This window comes from Sus scrofa, chromosome 14, assembly GCF_054392235.1.
Source record: "Sus scrofa isolate SSC_HxYL_T2T_F1_AM1 chromosome 14, Sscrofa_HxYL_maternal_Yorkshire_Landrace_v2.0, whole genome shotgun sequence".
Classification (NCBI taxonomy): domain Eukaryota; kingdom Metazoa; phylum Chordata; class Mammalia; order Artiodactyla; family Suidae; genus Sus; species Sus scrofa.
The window spans coordinates 60,180,526-60,204,293 of NC_139396.1; the positions used below are offsets into that span (position 1 = coordinate 60,180,526).

General features: G+C 43.4%; 1 protein-coding gene across 10 annotated transcripts in view; it reads right to left on the reverse strand.

Annotated features, from left to right (window-relative positions):
* The window catches only part of RPH3A (rabphilin 3A), a 334,433-nt gene that overhangs the window by 61,591 nt on the left and 249,074 nt on the right, over window positions 1-23,768 (reverse strand). For 6 of the 10 annotated variants that reach the window (XM_084995567.1, XM_084995571.1, XM_084995568.1 and 3 more), the window contains one exon: window positions 4,940-5,028. In XM_084995567.1, the coding sequence (XP_084851693.1) occupies window positions 4,940-5,010 (71 nt within the window). In that variant the 5' untranslated portion in view covers window positions 5,011-5,028. Of the gene's footprint in view, window positions 1-4,935; window positions 5,029-23,768 lie in introns of all 10 variants that reach the window. The other 4 variants (XM_084995574.1, XM_084995575.1, XM_084995573.1 and 1 more) reach the window with 1 other exon arrangement.

Consider the following 23,768-nt stretch of genomic DNA (forward strand, 5'->3'; position numbering starts at 1 on the left):
GTAGAGTACATAAGGTCCCATGAGCTCTGTTCTGTTCATCATCATCTTGATTAGTGGTAGCAGTTATATTTTCTTTATCTAAGAATGGTGTTCCCAGGCAAAATGTTACAGAAACAGAGGCACAGCATGGTTAATAAACTTGCTGAATCCCACACATTGCTAATAAGAATTAAATGGAAAGTTCTCCTAAGGGGTATTTTCATTTTTTATCAAGAAGTTTTTGAAATTTTGTAATTTTTTTCTCAAGAGGGGTGTGCATTTTTTTAAAAACAACTTGGATCTTTTTTTAAAGATATGTAAAACATGCTAGCTCCTTTTTGGGCCATCTCTCTTTAGGGGCAAGCCACTTTTATGAGAAAAGAGATAAAATTCAGTCTGTAGAAAAATAAAAGTAGCATAAAATACTCACTGTTCTTTATCACTGGAGGAAGGCAAAGAAAGGAGAGAAAGAAAAAAAAAATGAATAAAATTAGGGGGAAAAAATCTCATAACAATACCAACACTGTCTGGATGCAACAACCACACAGTTTAAATTACAATGACCTACTTCCATTTATTCCCCCAGTCATTATCTTACTCCAGCTCATCTAAAACAAGGCTGCTGCAATGTAAGGTTGTATAATTCATGGCTTTGATTTAAATGATTGATGAACTCAGCTTATTAATTAACCCATCTGATTATTTATGTATTTACACAATGGTTTTTGGTCCTAAAGAGGTATCACTTAATGATAAGAGGGCCACTATCACTCTTGGCTTCTGTTGTTTCAAACACTGGGAGATAAGGAGTATGTTGAGATGGGGCAATGAGCCCTGAACAGTAACTGGATCATCCAATAGCAGAACTTGCAGGGCGTCTGTTTGGGGAAGCAAGTCCTTCCCTTCTAAAAAGGAGACTAGCATCTCCATTTACTAGATGTGTTAGCATAGGCAGGTCATATCTTCTCTTTGTGCCTCAGTTTCCACCCAGGCTTGCAGACTTGAAAGCTATAGAGAAATATCAACCATCAGAGACCAGCATTTCTCTCCATGTGTTTGCAACAGAGAGAGCTAAAACACTGCCCTATCCATGCAAGAGGCAGATACATTCAAACACAATCACAATTGTGCTCCAAACACCATTGTTAGATTCAAGGAGGCTGAGAGAGGAAGGCATTTGAAAATCACAAAAGCAGTAAGTGTACTGGTTAGCCAGCAGTTAATTAAGACTAGATTTCTTAATTTACTGGAGAAAGACATTAGAAGTGTCTGCATTAGCACATCAGCACTGCAGCAGACTAGATAGCATGTGCAATGACTATAATTCACCCATTAGCATTTACTGGAAAATAATTTTAATATCTGAAGAAAATGCAGTAGCAATCAAGCCGGCCGGATGCATTCAGAATGCCAATATGTTTCATAGGAGCCCGGGAGCACTTTTAATGAAACTGCATCCAGACTCTGAATAATTCTAATTTAATTGTAAGGCAAATTGTTTGGCTTCATTATTGACTAAAGTAAACTCTGATGGATGGGATTTTAATTAACTGACATTTTTAAAATAAAATAAATATTTTATCCCATCTACCTTCAGGCAACTGTTTATCTTACAGACTCAGTTTTTGGCTGATAGAATATTCTCTGCCAAATAAGTTTGGCTTCAAGAAGATGTCATGGGAAGGGTTTAGAAACCAGAAGTTTCCTTTCAAAAAGGAAACCAACAGAGTTCAATAATGCCTTCAAAATTGTGAAACTCATAGAACTAGAGGTGGTTTTTGGTAGGAGTAGTAAACAGGGGCTTTTGCCACAGAGAATATGAATGGACTAAATATTCTGAAAGACCTTTCGCTAGTATATAATTAGGGGTTCTATAAATGATGGCAAGCTTTTTTTTTTTTTTTTGCCACCCTGTGGCAAATGGAGTTCACAGTCCAGGGATTAGATACAAGCCATAGTTGTGACCCATGATGCAGCTACAGCAATGCAGGATCCTTAACTTGCTATGCTGGGCTGGCGATCAAACCTGAACCTGTGACCCAGTGCTCCAAAGATGCCACTGATTCCATTGCACCACAGTGGGAACTCAGAGGACAAGCCTTTTTAAAATGCAGTTCTAGGATTGCTAGAAAGAAAGGGAATTCTCCAACACCCCACCCCACTTCAAAACAAATAAGCAAAATAGACTTCGTCAAAATAAAAAAGGTTTCTCTTCAAAAAATTCTGTTATGAAAAAATGCAAGTCACTGACAGAATAAAATATGTGCAAAATATATCTCCAACAAAGGACTTTTATCTACAACATATGAGAGAAAAAAACTTGTAAAACTTATAACAAGAAGATAAATGACCTTATTTTTAAATGGACAAAATATTTGAACAGACACTTTAGTGAAGAGGTTGTATGAATGGCAAATTACATAAGAAGACAGTCAACATCATTAGCCACTAGGGAAAAGCAAATTAAAATCACAAAGCAGGATGTTCGCTGGTGGCCTAGTGGTTAAGGATTTGGCATTGTCACTGCTGTGACTCAGGTTTGATCCCTGGCCTGGAAATTTCCACTTACTGCAAGTGTGGCCAATAAATAAATAAAATAAATAAATATCACAAAAGAAATGCCACTTTGCATACAGTACAATGGTGAAAATAGAAAAGACTAATCATATCAGGTGTTGGTAAAAAGGTAGAGAGATGGAACATTCAGACACTTCTAGTGGAAATTTAAAGTGGTACAACCAATTTGGAAAACAGTTTGTTAGTTTCTTAAAAAGTTAAACATACATCTGCTGTACCAGGGAGACATTCTACTCCCAGGTATTTACTCAAGAGAAACGAAAGCATATATACAAATTTTATTTGTACTAGCCCAAAACTGGAAACAACCCAAATGTCCATCAATAGATGAATGGATAAAAAATTTGTGGTATAGCCACACAATGAAATATGATTTAGCAATAAAAAGAAATAAAATATTGATATGCAAAACAATATGGATGGATCATGAAATAATTACGCCATGTGAAAGAAAAGAGACATCTCCCCTCAAAAAGGATTATACACTGAATGATTCCATTTATATAAAATTCTAAAAAGTACAGACTAACTTATGCTTAGATAAAGAAGTAATTACCTAGGGATGGATGTGGAGAGAGAGGGCCAGAAAGAAGAGAATGCAAAGGGGAATGAGTATATGCATATGAGTAAAAATGATCAAACTGTACTTTAAATGTATACTGTTGGAGGTATATTACTTATATGTTTACAAGGCAATTTTTAAAATTTAATTTTATTGAAGTATAGTTTATTTATAATGTTCTGTTAATTTCTGCTGGACAGCAAAGTGATTCAGCCATATAACATACATATCCATTCCCATATAGGTTATCACAGAACATTGATTAGATTTCCCTATACTATGCAGCAGGGAAGGCAATTTTTTAAAAATGTAAAGGAAAACCCAGCAAGCTGAATCCAGAACAGAAAGCTGTGATCAGTAAGCCAATGTAAACACCTGTGTTGTGTTCCAAAGGGTGACTCTGAACTCCTAATAAGATGGGGAGCTTGAGAACTTCACCTTGAACCAAGACCATTTAAGGGAGCTCAGGTCATCCTGGGTGAGAAGCACACATGAGAGTGGCAGAAGCAAATGCAAAACTCTCTGAAGAAAATATTCCCATGGTAGATCTCCAAGATTCTCACAGATTGAGCTCACGATAAAAAATTACCAAAGTTCCCATTGTGGCTTAGCAGCAAAAAAGCTGACTAGTATCCATGAGGATGTGTGTTCAATCCCTGGCCTTGCTCAGTGGGTAAAGGATCTGGTATTGCCATGAGCTGTGGTGTAGGTCACAGATGCGGCTTGGATCCTGTGTTGCTGTGGCTGTGGTGTAGGTCACAGGTGCAGTTCTGATTTGACCCCTAGCCTGGGAACTTCCATATGCCACAAGTGCAGCCCTAAAAAAAAAGGAAAAAAAAAGTTACCAAGCATTCAAGAAGCAAGATCCTATGAGTGAAAATCTGCAGGAATAATAAACAATAGACTTAGATTGTCAAGGTCTTCAGGCAGTGGTGGGCTGATAAATGTTTAACAGTTGAATCTGGAGAAAAAGCCCCATTGTGGCTGATTTTGAGTACCTACATGATGTCACTAAATGCAAAGAAACATGCAATGTTTTCTATAGTATTTCTATAGTATTCTACCATACAGGTATAATAGACACAAATAACATAGAGAATAATAGAATATAGCAAAATCATTAAGAAATTATTAATGTTGAGCATTCACCACCTTCATATTTAATATAATTTAATTGTAAAACTATACAACTTAATTTTTAACAATGGCCATGTTTAACAGCTGACTTGCAAAATTCCTAAAAATTTAACATCAGCTCTCATGAACCACTATGGAACAGCTACAGCACACCACTGACTTAGGTATAAATAATTCCTGGATATAGAATGTGAACTTACTGTTGTATAAAATTTCCCAATTTCTAAATGATTAGGCTAAAAATAAAAAACACATTTCTGAAAGTCAGAGTCAGCTGGTGGCCTGTCAGTTTGTAACCTATGATCTAGTCTAACTTCCTCATTGGATGGAGAAATTGAGGCCCAAAGAAAGGAAAGAGATTCGCCTATGATCACCCAGTAAATTAGTTCAGATCTGGAACCGGAACCAAGTCTGATTCTAACCACCAGGCCCAGCACTCTTTCCATTCCATCAGGCTGCCTCTAATTTAGGGCATGGAGATCAGAATTTAATCTTATTACTCTCACCTTGCAAAGCAGTAAAATTAGTGGAGAAGTTTCCATGGCTAAACCCTCACCAGGTTCCTCCCCCACTCCAGGGAGGGAAATTCTATTTCTTTCCTTGCTATTTCTCTTCTCCTTCAGGTGACAATCAGGAGCTCATTGCCCCAAAGCAAACCACTCTCAAGAAGACCCAGCAACTTACTTTGATTGAAGGGGTCGGTCACTGGGGCACATCCAACGGCTGGAGCTGTTGCTGAACACAGTGTCAGTCATGGCAGAAGTCCGGTGCTCCTGGAAAACATCAGCCCAGAAAGGTCATCACACAAAGAGACATTCAATCTCTCCTTATTTCTCAGGTCCCTGCTCTATGCCATGCACTCTGGGGGATACAGAGAAGAAATGGAACTTTATCCAGCTTTTCCACTTCCCAGATGGGGACCTGCAGGTCCCAAGATGGAAAGGGTCACAGCTCCCTTGTGGCAGAAATGGATCAGAGCAAAGAGCTCCCATCCTTTAATCCATGTTCCTCCCATTCATTGTTGATGCAAAGCCACAAACCCAGGAGGGAGGGTCAAAGCTCTTCACTCCAAGTCAGGGTCTTTCTACTGGAGGATGTCATCTGACTTACATACTGGTCAACTTGGTCTTGATCAGGTCAAAACAAACAAACAAACAAACAAAAAAACCCCCGCAAACCCCAAACCTATCTCTCAGAGTTTTATAGCAAATACTAGTGTCACCCCTTCCTTCAATTTTTAAAACTTTTTATTTATTTAAATAATTAATTAATTGCTGCAGCAATGCTGGAGATTCTTTTTTTTTTTTTTTTTTTTTTTTTTTGTCTTTCTGTCTTTCTCTAGGGCCACTCCCATGGCATATGGTGGTTCCCAAGCTAGGGGTCTAATTGGAGCTGTAGCTGCTAGCCACAGCCACAGCCACAGCATTGAGGGATCCCAGCCACATCTGTGACCTACACCACAGCTTACGGCATCGCTGGATCCTTAACCCACTAAGCGAGGCCAGGGATCGAACCTGCAACCTCATGGTTCCTAGTCGGATTTGTTAACCACTGAGCCATGACAGGAACTCCAATGCTGGATTCTTTAATCAACTGTGCTGGGATGGGGATTGAACCTGCGTCCTGGCACTACAGAGATGCCACCTATCCCCTTGCATCACAGCAGGAACTCCTGCAGTTGGATTCTTAACCTACTGCACACAGCAGGAACTCCTTCCTTTCTTTTTAATAATCTACACATAAGCCATCAGAAACTTATGTTGGTTCAATCTTCATAACAGATCCAGAATCTTCGCAATATTCTCTACCTGAATTGCTACTCTGCTAATCCAAACCACTACTATCCCGGCCTGGCTTACTACAGTACCCTCTTCACTGATCTCCCTGCTTCTACCCTTGGCCCACTTCGGTCCCTGCTCTAATCCATGCTCTGCATAGTGGCCAGCGAGATCTTAAACATAAATTGCAGCTTGTGAAAACAGCACCACCATGGTGGGAATCTTCCTGCTAAAACGTAAGCCTTTTGCAGAACTCTTTCTGTTTTGTCCTCTGCTGAATCTCCAACACCTAGCATGGCTCCTGGCACATAGAAGGCACTTAATAAAGGATCCTGCTGTGTCACACTGGGAACTATCTCTAGTCACTTGTGATGGAGCATTATAATGTGAGAAAATAGAATGTGTACATGTATGTGTAACTGGGTCACCATGCTGTACAGTAGAAAAAAAATTGTATTGGGGAAATAACAATTAAAAAATAAATAAGAAAAAATAAACAATCACGTATATAATACTTGAAGAAAATTTCTTACGAGATCTGCTGTATAGCACAGGGAACTAAATCTAGTCACTTGTGATGGAACATGATGGAAGATAATGTGAGAAAAGAATGTGTGACTGGGTGACTTTGCTGGACAGCAGAAACTGACAGACCATTGTAAATCAATTATAATAGAGAAAATAAAAATCTTACAAAAAATATTTCTTGAATGCATGCATGAGTCTCCATCAATGCTAAGTTCAGCTGAACTCGTCTAAGCTTATGTCCTTTCTGAACCTTCCCTCCTCCCCTCCCCCAAGGTCTAGCCAAAGAGTGAGGGGAAAGAGACCATGGAGATTACATTAAATTTATTTTTTTAAAAAAGCTTTAGAAGGTAGATCATGGTGTCCAGTGGGTCCTGATTTCCCGGAAGGTCTTGTTACAATACAGTCTTTTTTCTAAGAAGCTGAATAGATAAGAAGTTGGAAAGTGAAGAGGGAGAGAACTGTCTTTCCTGTTCTGCAGCCAGTGCAATTATTAAATCTATGTGTGAGTGAGGCCAGAGGGGGGCTGATGGTTGAACACAGGGAAGAAAAGGCCCCTTACAGAAACTCCATTTCCTCTGCTCCTGTGTGGTTAACATAATCTTCCCAGATTAATACGGCCATTTCCTTGTTTCCACTTTGAAAACAGAAAGAAAGGAGAGATGGCTCCTGTTGTGAAGGAAATCTGCTGAAAACAACCTTAACGTTTCATTATTGCCTGTGCCAAGAGCTGAATGAGGCTGCCCTGGGCCCCCTGGGGACCCCTAGCCCCTGCTGGGTACTGAGAGCCTCAGTCCCAGTAATGAGCTTCCTCAGCTGCCCTTGGTCTGGACAGCGAATGTTCTTTTCAATGCCTCCTGATTTGAGGCACAGATGCAACACTGCCCTTGGAGGATCCCCAGGGGGTGGGGGGGCGGCTGGGACAAGGGATATCTGATCTCCAAATTCTGTTGCCCTCGAGGCAGAACATGGCTTGCCCATCCTTTCTTGTATTCAGCAATGCACACCAGGAATTCAAATTCATTTCCTATTAAAATTCTGTCTGCAAATCCAAACTCACTGGTTGGCCACCCCCATGGAAACCACCTGTCTGTCCCCAGACCAGAAGCCATGCTGGAAAGCCCTTATTTCAGCTTTGCCACACAGGCTTCTCAAAGTGTCACATCCCAGGACTGGACTTCTTGCCCTGGTCAAGGGCCTTGAAGAGGGAAGCCTGAGTGACAGGGACTACCCCAACCTCTAGGAGTGTTAGCAACTAGGGGCTTATCGTATTCCCATTTTCCAGAGAAATGTTCTTAGCCAAGAGCAGCTGTCCTGCCCAGAGCTATCTAGGAGGCTACCCCCACCCCAGGGAGCAGTGCAAAGCCAATGACTAACCAACAAGGGGATGGTATAAAGTGCAGCCTCTGTCTCATGGTGGGACAGCTATGTGGTGCCAGCATGCTCCAGAGCTCCCCATGGCATCAGGCTGGGGCCAGACTCGAGGTGAAGCCACAACTTTGCCCCAGATCTTCCTCTGCCCTGTCCTGCTCCCTTGAGCCCACCACTAGCACAAGAAACCCCACCTCAGGTTCTACTTCTAGAGGACTTCTCTTCACATGGGTGTAGAAGGGAGAATCTTAGGAAAGTGGAGTTCTGATCCCCAAGCTCACTGTCACTCCCTCCCCAGGGCAAGCTGCTTGATCATTATCAAGCTGACAGAGTGGGATCCTAAGCTATCCCCTGCTTGCCTGCCTGCAAATAATACTCCATGAGGTCCAGCCAAGATATCAGATTTGAGGATGAGTTAGCAGAAACAGAGAAAGTCCAGTGGTGAGCCTCTGACACTTTCAAATCATCTCGTCTTTCTCATTGGCCACCACAGAGAAAGCATCACTGTGATGGACAGGAAGCCAGGGAGGATCTGCAGAGGGAAACCAGCCATTGACCCCAGGAGTGAGCGTAGAGATATGTGTGTCAGATGCAATGTCTAGGCTCCCAGCCCTAGGACCACAACAAAACCTTGGCGTCCATGAGATGATGAGTTTAAGCACCTCCACTGACCCTGACGCACAGTAAGCACTTGTAGAATGACAATTCCCCTTTCCTACTTTTCTTATAGTTTATCCAAGAGTAATGACTCATATTTCCTGAACATCTACTATGTGCCAAATTCCATAACTTCATGATTCATTTTCATCCTTACAATCCTACTCCCAGGCAAGTGGGAATATCCTCATTTTACAGGTGAGAAAGCTGAGGCCCAGAGCGGCTAAGCAACCTGCTCAAAATAACACAGCTACCAAGTAGCAGAGCGAGGCCTCAAACTGTCTCCAAAGCCTGTGGGCTTATGCATGACTCTGTTCACACCTGTAGGACATTTCTCCCTGGACTTTAGATTGCTGGGTTCTGATGAGTGTTTGGTGGCCATGGGCCCCAGCTGCATTCCAGTCTCTCAGCTTCAGCAATGAACAGAGACCTGCCCACCCAGACCCCTGCCTGGAGATGAGAGATCACATGCTTTGGCTCTGCCAGGGCCAAAGCCATGGCTTAAAGCTAGAACTGCAGCTGCAAGTTCAGAAGGAATAAAAGAACTGCCTCCCCTGGAAGCCAGAAGCTCCAGCTCTTTCTCCTAGGCACAGGTCACCCTCAACCTTGGTGCAAGGATCCAAACCAACAATAGCAACAATCTCTGATTCAAATTCAAGGGCATGGTACTCGCTAAGTGCCTTTCAGGTTTTATTTCCTTAATCCTCATGATAGCCTCAGGAGGTACATGTTGTTCTTCTTCCATTCCACAGATGAGTAACTGAGTCACAGGGGGTTCAAGTGGGATTCCCGAGGACCAGCATAAAGTCTTTCAATGAAGGAATCTAAATGCCTGATGATAAGCACTGCTAGCTGGATGTTGGTGCATCTGTATGGCAGAAGACTGCACAGCTGTAAAGAATAATGAGACTCTTTATGAGGGATGTGGGTTGATCACCAAGAGTAATTGTCTAGTGGAAAGGCCAAGATGTAGGACAATGTTCCAGAACAGCACCATTTGTGTGCACAAGAGAAAGTAGTATATGTGCATGTGATTTGGGGTTGTATATGCAAAAAGTATCTCTGAAAAGAACACAAGAAATGGACAGCATTGTTTGCCTCTGTGGAGGGAAACTGGGTAGCTGGGACTGAAAGAGGAAGAATATTCACATGATACCCCTTAGTGTTTGCAACCATGTGGATATATTAGCTATTTAAAAATAAATGACTTTTTAAAAACGATAATTTTAAAATACTAACATGCTTCAGTGGCTGCCCACTGCCTATAAGATTTAAGATTCTGGAGTTCCCACCATGGCTCAGAGGAAAAGAATCCGACTAGCATCCATGAGGACTCCGGTTCGATCCCTGGCCTTGCTCAGTGGGTTAAAGTTCCATTGTTGCCGTGAGCCATGAGGTCACAGACGTGGTTCGGATCCCACATTGCTGTGGCTGTGGCGTCGGCCAGTGGCTACAGCTCTGATTAGACCTGTAGCCTGGGAACCTCCATATGCCGTGGGTGTGGCCCTAAAAAGACAAAAAAAAAAAAAAAAAAGATTTAAGATTCTTTCTGTGACCTCAAAGAAATGTCATGACCCTCTGCCTGCTACTCTTTCTATTTCTCAGACCATGCTCCAGTACACACTCCAGACGGTTTTTCCAGCTTCCAGGCTTTTGCCTCTGCTATTTCTCTGCCTTAATAGCATCTTCCTCTCACTCTCACATGGCTGGTTACTTCTCATCTTCTGTTGGTCTCTGCTCAAATGTCACCTCCTCTAAGAAGCCTTCTTTGACTGTTTAAGTCACCTCTTCTCACCCCTTATTCTCATTGCATCCTATTTGTTTCCTTTATAATATTTATCATGATTTGCAATTATTATTATTTTTTATTTGCTCTTGTCTCCCCACCTATTCCATAAGATCCACAAGATCAGGGTCTGGGTCTATATTTGTTAACAGTTGTAACTCTAGTGCATTCGGGGCCAGCTTCATGGGCCTGCCACCTATACAGTCGCAAACGGCCCCAAGCATAGAAGGATCCTGAGCTTAGTAGGACCTTAGATGCCCATATTTGGCTTGATGTTCTGCTGTCATCATCTTGAAATTCTTTATAGTGTTTGAACAAAGGACCCTGTATTTTCACTTTTCAGCTAGTCCCGAGTGTGGTATATAGTAGATGCTCAGTAAATCTTCACACCAGTCACGGAGCTCAGTGAGTGCAGTGGGAGCTCAATAAATCTACATAAGTGGCAGAGCCAGGCCTTGTAACAAATCTGCCCACCTCCACAGCTTGGTACTAATCCTTATGGCATCTGCATCTTAAAATAACACGAGGACTCTGTCCCAAGCCCAAAGAAGCCAGATTCCAGAACCCTGCCTTTCTGCCTCTGCATTTTGTCCTACCTATGTCTCCCCTGGCTCCCTTTAGCACTGTCTGTTATGGAACTGTGCCTCCATGCCCCAGAATCTTCAAGGTCTTCTGCTGGTTTTTGTTGAACTGCATAAATAACCCTGAAAGCCCATTTAGCTCCAGAGCCACAGCAGGTGTCTACGCAGGATGTGGTGGGGCAGGGCTGGGCTGGCAGGGGCTGTTTGTGGCACTTCAGGGCTCTGCAGGGAACCAGTGAGAGCTGCAGCTGTCTGCGTGGAGTTCAATGCACAGTCGGCCTCCCAGACCCACAGTATTGGAATTAAACCAGATGCTCCACAGCAGAACCTGCAGCCACCACTTGGACAGTGCCCAGTCAGTTCCATCTCTCTGTCTCTTTTTTTTCCCCTTCCCTTTTCCCTGAGTCCAGTCAAACAGTGCTAATTAGAAATCTGGAAAAAAATCACTCAGACTATCTGATGGGGTGGGAAATGCAACTTACACCAAGGACTCCAAAGGGGGATGGAGTGGGGGTGGGGGAAGTCCACCAACAGGATCCAGGCTGAAAAGGTGTTTTGTTTGGCCAAAGCAGTTGGTCTGTTTGTTTTTTGTCTTTTTAGGGCCATGCCTGTGGCATAGAGAAGTTCCCAGGCTACGGGTCAAATCAGAGCTACAGCTGCGTGGCCTACACCACAACCACAGCAACGCAGGATCTGAGCCGTGATTATGACCTACACCACAGCCCATGGCAATGCCGGATCCTTAACCCACTAAGCGAGGCCAGGGATTGAACCTGTGTCCTAATGGATACTAGTCGGGTTTGTTACTGCTGAGCCAAGATGGAAACTCCCAAAGCAGTATTCTTCAAAAGTAAAATTAAGCCAATATTTCACAAGCACAGGATTTAATTTAAAATACAGATTGCCAGCTTCTCTTAAGAAATGAGAAGAATAAAAACAAAATTTATAGAATAGCTATTACTGGAGTTTCTGTTGTGGCTCAGTGGTTAACAAATCTGATTAGGAACCATGAGGTTGCGGGTTTGATCCCTGGCCTTGCTCAGCGGGTTAAGGATTTGGTGTTGCTGTGAGCTGTGGTGTAGGTCGCAGACACAGCTCGGATCCCATGTTGCTGTGGCTGTGGTGTATGCCAGCAGGTACAGCTCCGATTAGACCCCTAGCCTGAGAACATCCATATGCCACGGGAGGGGCCCTAGAAAAGGCAAAAAGACACCCCCCCCCCAAAAAAAGCTATTATTATGTGCCTGGCACTGTTCTAGGCACTGGGGATACAGCATTAAAACCAATGAAAAAGAGGAAAATTGTTGTCCTCATGAAGGTCACCTTCTGCTGGGGAAACAATAAGTTAGATGTAAAGCATGTTAGCTGGTAATGAGAACTTTGGAGAAAAACAGGAAGGAGGACTGGTTATTAAGAGGGAAGTTTGATTTTAAATAGGTGGTCAGCAGGGATCCTCACTGAGAGATGATATTTGAGCCAAGACCTGAAGGGGGTATGGATTGAGCCATGTGGCTATCTGAGGCAGAGCATTCTAGGCAGAGAAGAAAGCAAGTGCAAAGTCCTGGGGGTGAGTATGTGCTTGGTAAGTTGGAGAAATGACAAGGAGGGCAGAGTGGCAGGAGTGAGTGAGCAAGTGGGAGATGAGTGGGAGCTGAAACAGTATGGGGGTAGGAGGCACGTCAGATCATCAGGATTATTTAAGCTTCTACATGGAGTGATGTGGGAGCCACAGAAGGGCTTTGAGAAGTGAGCTGAATATGTTCTATTTTGTCTCAATCATGCATTCAGCTTGAACTATCTGCCAGGCACTTAGGGTTCCTACCCACCTTTGCCAAGGCAAGTTCACTTGTCCAGCAAAGAGGGGAATGGAGGTCTCCTGCCTTGCCTACTATACTTGACTGAGCTGAGTGCCCTTCCATTCGTCTGCATGCTTTGCCCATTCCAGCATCTTCTCTCAGGGCACCAGCATCCCTTACACATCTAGCAATATCCAGAGGGTGCAGGCTGCTGGCTGGGTTCTCTTTGCTCCTAGAGCCAAATAGGATCTCCCCAGCCTCCTTTGAAACTGGCCAAGGCTGGAATGGCACACAGAGCTAGTTGGTGTCCCAAGACAAGGACAGAAATAGGCCTGGGAGACACTCAAGATGAAGGCCCCTCTGTGCGCCTGGCCTTGAAAGAGAGCAAATTCACTGTCACCTCCCCGTGATTCTCCCATCACCACAAAGCAATAACAGATGGTTCCTGCCATGAGTGTTTAAGAAATCCCATGGGCAGTCCCCTTTTTACAGGTTTTTAAGGCAGGCACGGAGCTCATCCCTCACTGCTCTGTAACTTGGGAAGTTTGCAGAGACCATGATGTGATGGGGCAGGGCCGGGGGCGGTGGCACTGTTGTCCTCGCTGCTGCAGCTGCCCCATCATAAACCAGCCAGTCCCAGCCAACACACATGCTGATCACAGACATAAAAAAGCCCAGCCAAGATCATCCAAGTCTGGCTAGACCAGAAGAACCATCCAGCTGAACTCAACCTAATCTCTGAATTAAATAATCTTGAGATAAATAAATGGTTATTGTTCTAGTCCACTAATCTATGGGGTGCTTTGTTAAGCAGCAGAAGCTGACTGATAGTGCATCCCCTTATCATAGGACAATTGACAGCTTTGGACACAGAGTCCTGGGATCCAACCTAAGCTCCCCTATTCATGTCCTGTGTGACCCTGGCAAGTCAGTTATTCTGGGCCTCAGTTTTTGCATCTGTAAAATGAAGACATAAAAATTCCTATCCTTGCCATGCCTAACTTGCAGGTTTGTTAGGAAGAGCCAAAGGGTTAACGTGTGCAGGGGCCTGGTAATATAAAATGCTTTTTTAAGTAATAGGCAAGGAGGTCAGTTAGTATTATCTGAGGTTGGGGCTGGGGAGGAGAACAAATGTCTAAGTTCCAGGTGTATGTTTAGGCCTGAGTAACAACACATGGCAGTGGATATCTGGGGTAGAAATTTCTTTCTTTTTTTTTCTTTTTCTTTTTTCTCTTTAGGGCCACAACTGCAGCATATGGAAGTTCCCAGACTAGGGGTCTCATCGGAGCTACAGCTGCCAGCCTACACCATAGCCACAGCAACGCTAGAGCCGAGCTGCATATGTGACCTACACTGCAGCTCACAGCAATGCCAGGTCCTTAACCCACTGAGCCAGGCCAGGGATCAAACCTGCATCCTCATGGATACTAGTTGGGTTTGTTACTACTGAGCCAGAATTGGAACTTCCTGGGGTAGAAATTTCTTGTTTTGTCTGTCTAGCACTTACCCCTTCTTTTTTTTTTTTTTTTTGAGTAACAGCACTCCAATTTTCCTTTGGGAAACCATCCCTCTCTTAGCTCAGATGGGTGGGGGGTTGTAACCCAGATCTGCTCCCTAGAGATAGACCAATCATCTGCCTTTGACCAATAAGTATATTATATCCCATGGGTTCAGGGATAGGCACATGACCCAAGCTGGCCCAATGAAGGCATGCCCTATGGCTTTTACTGGAACTATATAGAAAGAAGCATTCTCTTTCCATTAGGATTGCTAAACTGGTAGAACAGATGCCTGGAGCTGATATTGGTCACTTTTGCCACTAGATGGGAAAGATCTGTCATGGGATAAAAACAGAATTGAGAAATGGAGAGGGACTGATTCTTGATGATGCTATTGGAATGCTGGATCTAGCCACACCTGAATTTATACTGGTCTTTTTTGGCTACCATATGTTAAACATATGAACCAATATGTTCCATTTTTTTTCCTCCTGAAGACAAATTTGAACTGATTTTTCTGCCACTGCAACACTCTGAGCTCTCTCTATGTGTTTTCATAGACCAGTACCTTGGAGAAAACAAGGATCTCAAAGGCAACCAGAATTTGCTGAGGTCTGGAAAAAAATACACCCAGCTTCACCCATTCCCCCATCAACCCCCTCCTTTACTTCAGAGACACTGCCACCCAAGCTGAGGTGGTGCAGGAGGACAAGAAACATTTGTAAAGCATCCTTACCAAGGCCTGCTGAGACTCTGCACTGACAATTAAAATTCAGTGACAATAAACAGCACTAATTAAAAGCAAAACTAAGTGCTTAATAAGACAAATGAGGTGGCAGCATTAAAAGTCGGGATGAGAGAACTGGCATTAATTAAAAACAAAGACTAATTTTTTCCCTCCTCTAAAAAGACTGTGGTGTTTGGGGGGGGGGGCGGAGGAGAGAAAGAGAGAGATGGAGAGAAAGACTAGAAAGGTTTAGATTTGTTAATGTACAAAATGCCATGGGAGCAGATACGTTATGGGATTTGCTTTATTTAGGGGTGGGGGTAGGGTGGGTCCTCCTGAAATGGGGATATTGGGGCTGGTCCCTGAAGGATAAGCTGTGGTGTGCAAGACATGAAGGATGGAGAAAAGGATGAGGGAACTGAGTGAGCAAAGGTTCAAAGGCTTCAATGGGCATGGTATGCTTAGGAAATGGACAAATTTATGGGGATGGAGCCTGGGGTGATTGTAGGGCTAGAAGGAGGGGAACACAGGACAGAAAAGAGAGAACGTGGCCCAGTGATGAACCCCTGTTTCTGTGGGTCAACAACGACAGTGCACAGCAGTTCCAGCATTCTCACCCTGACTACCCCGTGCTTCAATTTAAAGATCCAGAGGCTAAGACCACAAATTCTTAGCAAACAGTTTAGCAAGGCAACTTGGGTATAGGTTTGGGGGCCAAGTCCATTCTTCCACTGATGAGCCTGACAAGTGGATTCACCTCCCTGCACCTCAGTTTCCTTATCTATAAAGTGGGGATGTTAATAAGACACATTTAAAAATAGAATTGTGAAGATCACATGTGATGATATATGTGAAATCCTTGGTCTAGCGCCTGACACAAATCACTCCCTTGTCAATTGGGAGCTATCATTGATTTATGTTATTATTAATAATAATCTCAGTCATGTCTTCTTAAAAAAATGGGAACTCAACTTTGGCACTGGAAGGAAATGTCTCACAATTCTTGAAGCCAGATTAGGTACGTGAAGCATGATAATGATGAATGATGGAAATAAAACCAACAACAAAATGTATTATGTTCTTTGATAATAATGGCATAGTTGTATTAAAGAAAGAGTCATTTGAGAGTGCTATGGGTGTCATTAGTGCTGACTAATAACTAAATATTTCTGGCTTTCCTTCATGTGACAGGAGTGCCCTTCTCTCCCCTGGAAAGCTGGGAGTGGTCACATGAACTGTTTTGGCCAATAAAATTTTCCAGATGGAAACTCTACTTCACCACTTTCCCCTTTTCCTGTCTTGACAATCATGGATGTATGAAGATGGATCCCCCCTCAGTCTGGGTCCCTATGTGAGGACAAATGCAAAGCAGATACCCCCGGCTAACCCCATCCAGGTAGCATGAGAGAGAAACAAATCTCTCCCTCTCTTTTTTTTAGGGCTGTACTTGCTGCACATGGAGGTTCCCAGGCTAGGGGTCAAATCAGAGCTGTAGCCACTGGCCTTCACCACAGCCAGAGCAATGCCAGATCCCTAACCCACCAAGCATGGCCAGGGATCGAACCTGCCTCCTCATGGATACTAGTCAGATCGTTTCCACTGAGTCATGACAGGAACTGTGAGAAACAAATCTCTCTTGTTTCAGCCCCTGAAATGTTGACGATTGTCTCTACGGCATAACTTAACCCTCCTCTTTGTGCTCACTATGGGCCAGGAAATGCGCTGTTTCACATGCAACATCTCATTGGATCTTCATAATGATCCTAGAAAATATGATCTTTTATTACCCAGTTTTATAGATCAGGCAACTGACACCCAGAGAGGTAAGGTCATTTGTCCAAAGACACACAGCCAGTAAGTCACAACAGTACATGCATTTGAAATGAGTCCACGGCAGTACATATGCGGCCCACACCAAAGGCAGGGCGGAGCATTCAGAATTGATCTTCCTGGGGAGAATGTCTCCTGCTGGACAGGCGTACCCCCAACAATTCCTTCTTCCCCTGGGTTATGAATCCCTTTGAACCTCGAGTCAACAAACCCAAATACTGAGCCACAAAAATGCAAAGGCAGGCACTGTTAACAGAACACTCTTCAGGGCTTCTTGCACAGTCCAGCCAATTACCTGATTCCTTGATAAAGTGGGAACCTGCCTTTGTTGTGTTGCTGATCGAGCTAATCTCTGCTCCAACTGCACTGTGGTGAGCAAGGAGAAGGGGAAAAACTCAGGATTGATTTCTGCACTTGCACATGCATGCACAGACACATGCAGCCCTAAATAGGAAAATGTTATTAGACAGGTCTATGTATTAAAACAAGTCATTTAGCTTAATGGCCTCTGGCTGCCACTCAGGCTCAAGTTGTAATGACACTCATTCTGATTAAAACTCAGCTGGAACTGAGTTATCTGCAGCCCTAACTGTCCTTTGCCACAGGGACCACGAGGGTTGGCCTGATTCCTCTGCTTCAGGGATGAAATACTCAGAGCAAAGAGGGGCATTTATCCCACTGCACCAACACCCCAAACACTTTCAGTTCCAACACACACACACACACACACACAAACCACTTTAAGCTATACCAGATAAGCCATCATCCATTCCCTGACTTAAGACCTTCTGGAGAGACATTATATCAAAACTAGATCTGAAGATACTCACTCTGGAAAGTGAAGCATCTATATTGCACCAGGGACAGACATGGACACACATACCCTCTCAACATCCAACTTTACCAGAGTTATTTTTTTAATAGTCAGAAAATTGCATGCACTGTCAAAAGCATATGAAACCAGCAGCAAAAACAAAACAAAACAAAACAGTAAAATACTGGCCATGATTCAGTTTGTACTGGGGCAGTATGGCAGACTATCGAATTGATGTCCTCAATGAACATGCCTCCACATTGTACAGTCCCTTCCACACTAAGTCTGGGCTTAGCATGTGACTTTCTGTCACCAATAGGAAGTCAGTAAATATGACACAAGCAGAGGCTTGATAAGTGCCTGCCTCTTGGGACTTGCCCTCTAAAGTGCTCCTACCACCATGTTAGAAATCCAGTCTGTCTACATGGGAGAAGACTAAGGCTCTCACCCCAAAGCCCAGATAATCAACAGACAGGTACATGAGACCATCTTGTATTATGCTATCAAACCTCCAGATGACTGTAGCCATATGAGTGAGTCCAGGAAGCACCACCCAACTAATTCTCACCCAAACTGTAGAATTACAAGTAAGTAAATGGCCGTGTGTTAATTCACTAACTTTTGGAGCGTTTTATTACGCAGCAATAGTTAACAGATGCGGGTAATGTGCCATATTTTCTGCTTGCCCCTCCACATCTACTACCCACCCTTTTCTATTCTGCAGAAGGCTGACTTGTATGTATGACTTCAATCAACTCCCTTGTCCTCTGGGTTCCATTCAGATTTTTTTCCCATGGGGAGCACTAGGGGAGGCTGGGTGGTAGTAAGAGAGTGAGGTCAGGGCTCCCTTTCCACAGTGTTGTCATGGGCTGGCTGCTGCCTCCCCTAACAAAGTTCATAGCTCTGGTCAGAAAGCCCTCTCCTACAACTACTTCTCCAGCTCTCACATAATTCTGATAATGCTATTTATCTCCCCCTTCAAGAATAGGGGCATAACAGCTCCCTGTCATTGCTAGCCTCAGGGTGCTTCACTAACCATGGTTGATTTTCCTTAATCCTACTCATACTTTGTTCCTCTTAAAAACTGTCCCCAAATTACACAGTTTGAATTGCCATCTGTCTCCTTCTGGGACCCTGATGGACACAGTGTCAACAGAACATATATATTTCATGGAAACAGAAAACAATAGCAGCAACCAACTAGAAGCCCTCATTCCTGAGAACAATTGGGGAGATGTCAGCAGAGCTTTGGCCAGAACTATGGTTCAGAACCACAGACAGTGGTACATGTATGTTACTCCTCCTCTCCTCAGTTTTAGTGAATATATGAATGTGTGCATGTGTGTGTGTGTGTGTGTGTGTGTGTGTGTGTGTGTGTGTGTGTGTGTAGAGGAAAGCAATCATTGATGTACTTCCTGAAAAGTGGGACACATCATCAATTTATGATGTGACTCACACTTTTCTCCCTGAGGTTCATGCCACAGAAGCTACCAGGATGGTATGGAATGGTGTTGAGAGGCCTTTTTTTCATCCCCTGAAATGTTCCTGCTCCTCCACTTAGCACCTCAAATCCCAGTTCAATTCTCACCATCCCATAAAGTCTTCTACAGCCACCTGAGTCCTTTCTTCTCTGAAATTTTAATGTACTTGGAATTCAGAAACTCAGGGGTTAGCCTTCCATGGTTCCCAGAAATCATCTTCTACAAGACTGAAAGTTCCACGGAGGGGGCAGGGAGTAGACATCTGTACCTCCTTCTCCTGGTACCAACACTCCAGGAGAAGGAGTGAACCATCCTTTCTTTTGTTTTAGTGAACCATCCTTTTCATACCTCACCCATGGTATACTGATGGGGCTGACTTCAATTCCCAGCCTGAGAGGCAGTCACATGAGCCTGGTCTGACTAATCAGCCTAGTCCCCTCTCCTGTTCAGAGTTGTATAAAGTACCTAATACTAGTCTATTTGACTCAATTCTGCAACTTTTCCTGGAATCTTAGGAAGGAGTTTCTCTCTCTTTTTTTTCCCTACTGGGATTTAGATAGGATAAGACAAATTTGGACTTGGTGAGGTTCTACCATGCAGAAAAAGCCTGCCTCAGAGTGAGGCTAACTCAGAAGAAAGTAGAATTAAGAGATGATCAGAAGTCAGCTCTCAAGCTGTTGTTAATCTGCGGGATCCAGTCAAGTCCCAGCTATGTTGTGGACTCTTTAATTACATTAGCCAGTAGATGTCCCTTGTATCATTTGAATTAGTTTTTTGTTTGTTTGATTGTTTGTTTTTGACCATGGCATACAGCAGCTTGATGTGGGATCTCAGTTCCAAGATGAGGGATTGAATGCAGGCTGCATCTCTGAAAGCACTGAGTTCTAACCTCTAGACCACCAGGGAACTCCTCACACCTAAATTAGTTTGAGTTAGGTTTGCCATCAGTGCAGTCCAGATTCACAGTCACACACAGTCAATTCTCATTATTTGTCAATTCCATATTCGTGAATCTGCCTAGTCACTAAAAGTTATTTTTAACCCTAAAGGCAATACTTGCAGTTCTTTGATGGTCATATGCAGAGACGCACAGAGCAGAAAAAGAACTGATTCACCCAATGCACATGTTCCCAGCTGAAGTCCGAGGGGACTCTCTGACTTCTTGTTTCAGCTCTCATACTGTAAATAAGTCTCTCTCTCTCCTTTTAAAATAACCCATAAAACAAGTCTTTTTGAGGTCTATTTAGTGCCATTTTTCCCCATATTTTCTGTGCTGTTAGTGGATTTTGCTCTTTAAAATGCCCCTGGGCATAGTGCTCAAGTGCTGTCTGGTGTTCCCAAGTGCAAGAAAGCTGTGATGCGCCTTATAGAGAAAATGCATGTTAGATAAGCTTTGCTAAGCATAAGTTATAATGCTGGTAGCCATGAGTTCAACGTCAATGAATCAACATTATACATTGTTATGAGCCAAATGTTTGTGTCCCCCCACTTCCCAAATTGTATGTTGAAACCCTACCCCACAAAATGATGGTGTTAGCAGGTGTGGCTTTGGGAGATAATTAGGATTAGAGATGTGGTCAAGAGGGTGAAGCCTTCATGATGGGATCTGGGCCCTTAAAGAGTCACGAAAGAGTGTGCTTCCTCTCTCTGCTCTCGATATGAGGATATAATGAAAAGTCAGCACCCTGCAGCCCAGAACCTGACCATGCTGGCAATCTGATCATGGTCTTCCAGCCTCCAAAGCTGTGAGAAATAAAATTCTGTAATTTATAAGCCACCCAGGCCAAGGGAGTTGAGCCTGAACAGACTAAGACACATATTAAATAAGGTGTCTTTAAACAGAAACACACACAAAACAAGGATATGTATGGATTGGTTGATGCAGTGTGACCAGAAGCTTGCAGGAACCTAAACCTGTATTTTTCCTGGGAACAATGGCCTGGTAGTCTCTAATTCAGGGATCATGGTGACTTCATAGAACATAACAACTGTAAATAAAGATAAAAACCTCCTATGTGGAGTTTAAAATATGGCACAAATGAATCTATCTGCAAAACAGAAACAGGCTCACAGACACAGAGAACAGACTTATGGCTGCCAAGGGGGAGGAGGAAGAAGTGGGATGCACAGGGAGTTTGGGGTTAGTAGCTGCAAGCAATTACATTTAGAATGGATAGGGAATGAGGTCCCACTGTATAGCACAGGAAACTATATCTAGTCTCTTGATAGAAAATAATATAATAAAAGGAAGATACATATATGACTGGGACACTTTGCTGTACCACAGAAAGTGGCACAACATTGTAAATCAACTATAAAAAATGGGAAAAAAATGATAATCAACTGTCTGTCTCTCTCTATATATACATACACATACACATCCACACACGTACATATATATATGTGTGTGTATATAAAATATACATAATATGTAATGATATCATATATACACATATTATATGTAAACATAGATATACATAAAATACTAGACTAATCAGCAGGCGCTCCTACCTTTCCACTTTCCTCTTATAATAAGGTCTATTAAGTGGGACAAATGCTTAGTAGTTAGGTCAGTTTTCCACTTTATTTTTCAGAGTGTTGATAGAGGCAAAGGGCAGATAATAAGATAACTGATGCAAAGACGCAATCTGGGAGGAGAAGTGCCAAGGACCTACAAAGCATTGTCATTATGGCTTGTTCCCTGGCCAGTTTCTCCCATGAAAAACCAAAGGTGCATTTCAAACCTTATTCCTACACCATCACCTTTCTGGGGCAGAATGAGGTGAAGCAGAAGAATGGAAACGAGCCAAGACTGAACATATTGGCATGGGGATTCGCTGGGGATGGAAAACTTGCAGGAATCATCTAGTACATAGCCTTCCTGGAGTCTAACCAGATAACCAACCAGGGCTGGGAGCAAGTGGGCTTATAAGTATATTTTCAGCTTCTAGCGTCTGTAGAGCATGCTCAGAGGTGGAAGGCTGGCAGTGAGCCAGGGGTGTTTGCAAGCGGTTCTTCTCCAGCCAGGCTGCCAGCTCAGTTTCTGCAATAAAATAGGTCACTGATGAGGCTGATTTGAGGGAAGAAGACGGTCCTCATCTTTCAAAGCTGAGGCCAAGTGAGGATTGAGTCCCCTTGGCCCTGATTTCCAGTTCCTTCTTCAGGAAAGAAAGGAAACCATGAAGGTCATTTATCTCTAAAAGAGGAGTTGAGGAGTTCCCTGGTGGCCTAGTGGGTTAAGGATCCAGCATTGTCACTGCTGTGGCTCAGGTTTGATCCCCAGCCTGGGACTTTCCACATGCTGCTGGTGCCACAAAAAAAAAAAAAAAAAAAAAAAAAAAGGAGTCGAAGCTTTGTGGTTATTTCTGAGTTTTTAGTCTGGTCTTTGCTTGGCCAACCTGCAAGGAAAATCAAGAAAGGAAAGTACAGTGGCCCCAAAAAGCCTTCGTGGGGCCTGGGGACAGAGAAGTCTTCTGTGAAAAACCAAGCTCTTGTAATGTTGAGCTGAAGCCAGCAGGAGGCACTATGTTAACAGTCTGGATTTAGAGGCAAGAGGAAGAGGAGGTAATGCTCAACTCCTCCCACCGTCGTTTCACCTGGGGCTTCTGGAAACATTTCCAGAACTTCTCCTCAATAACTACCTCTCCTACAAAGCCAACCTGTGTTCAGTTTAAGGACCTGCTGGATATGAACTATCTAAATCCAGACACCTGACTGGGGCTGGTTCTGGTCCTGGTTCTGTCCCTTGCTAGCCTGACCTTGGGTGAGTTCCTTGGCCTCTCACTTTCCTTGCCTTGAAAATGGGGCTTATCATTGTACCTTCTTCCTAGAACTGATGGAAGAACTGGATGAAATCAGACATGGAGTGCTGCTAGCATGGTGCTGGCCCACATTAAATGCTCAGTACCTGGCAGCTCTCATTTCAGAATGATATTTCTAGTATGAAGTTCTCATGGCCAACCACAGCCTGTAAGGTTTGAATTTAAACCCCCATCCTCTTGTTTGTTTTTCTGTACCTTGTGTTGACCCTTCCTCTCCCAGATGTAGTAATCTCCAAACTAGGGGCCTCAGTGCTCTTTTAAAAATCTTTAGGTGTGAGCATGGCTCTAGATCTCCAAGATGGTGAAGGGGGCCAATGGGGCAACCAGAGGAAATGGTCAAGAATAGCCAGAAGGCACTGACACATCTTAGGAGACCACCATCTGCACTCCTATTTGCACAGATTTGAACACCCTGTAAAGATTTCATGAGAGCATCTCTCTTAAGCATTGTAATTTCCTTGCAAGTCACATAAGATGGGAGTTTTAGGGCCCACTTTAAAGATGCAAAAATTGATGGAGTTCACTTGTGGCACAGTGGGTTAAGGATCCTGTGTTGTCACTGCAATGGTTCGGGTCACTGCTGTGACTCTTTTGATCCCTGGCACAGGAACTTCCACATGCTGCAGGTGTGGCCAAAACAACAACAACAACAACAACAACACCCCACAAAATGAGGATCCGGGGTAAGACGATTTGTTAAAGGCATATCAGTGGCAAACAGAGGGGTTGCCTTAGAACAAAAGATCACATGCCTGGCTGCACCCTAGAATCATGGTGGGGGAATGAGAGGAGTTAATGCTAATTCCAGGATCTCAACCAAATCAAACTAAAGAAGATGCTCATGCTA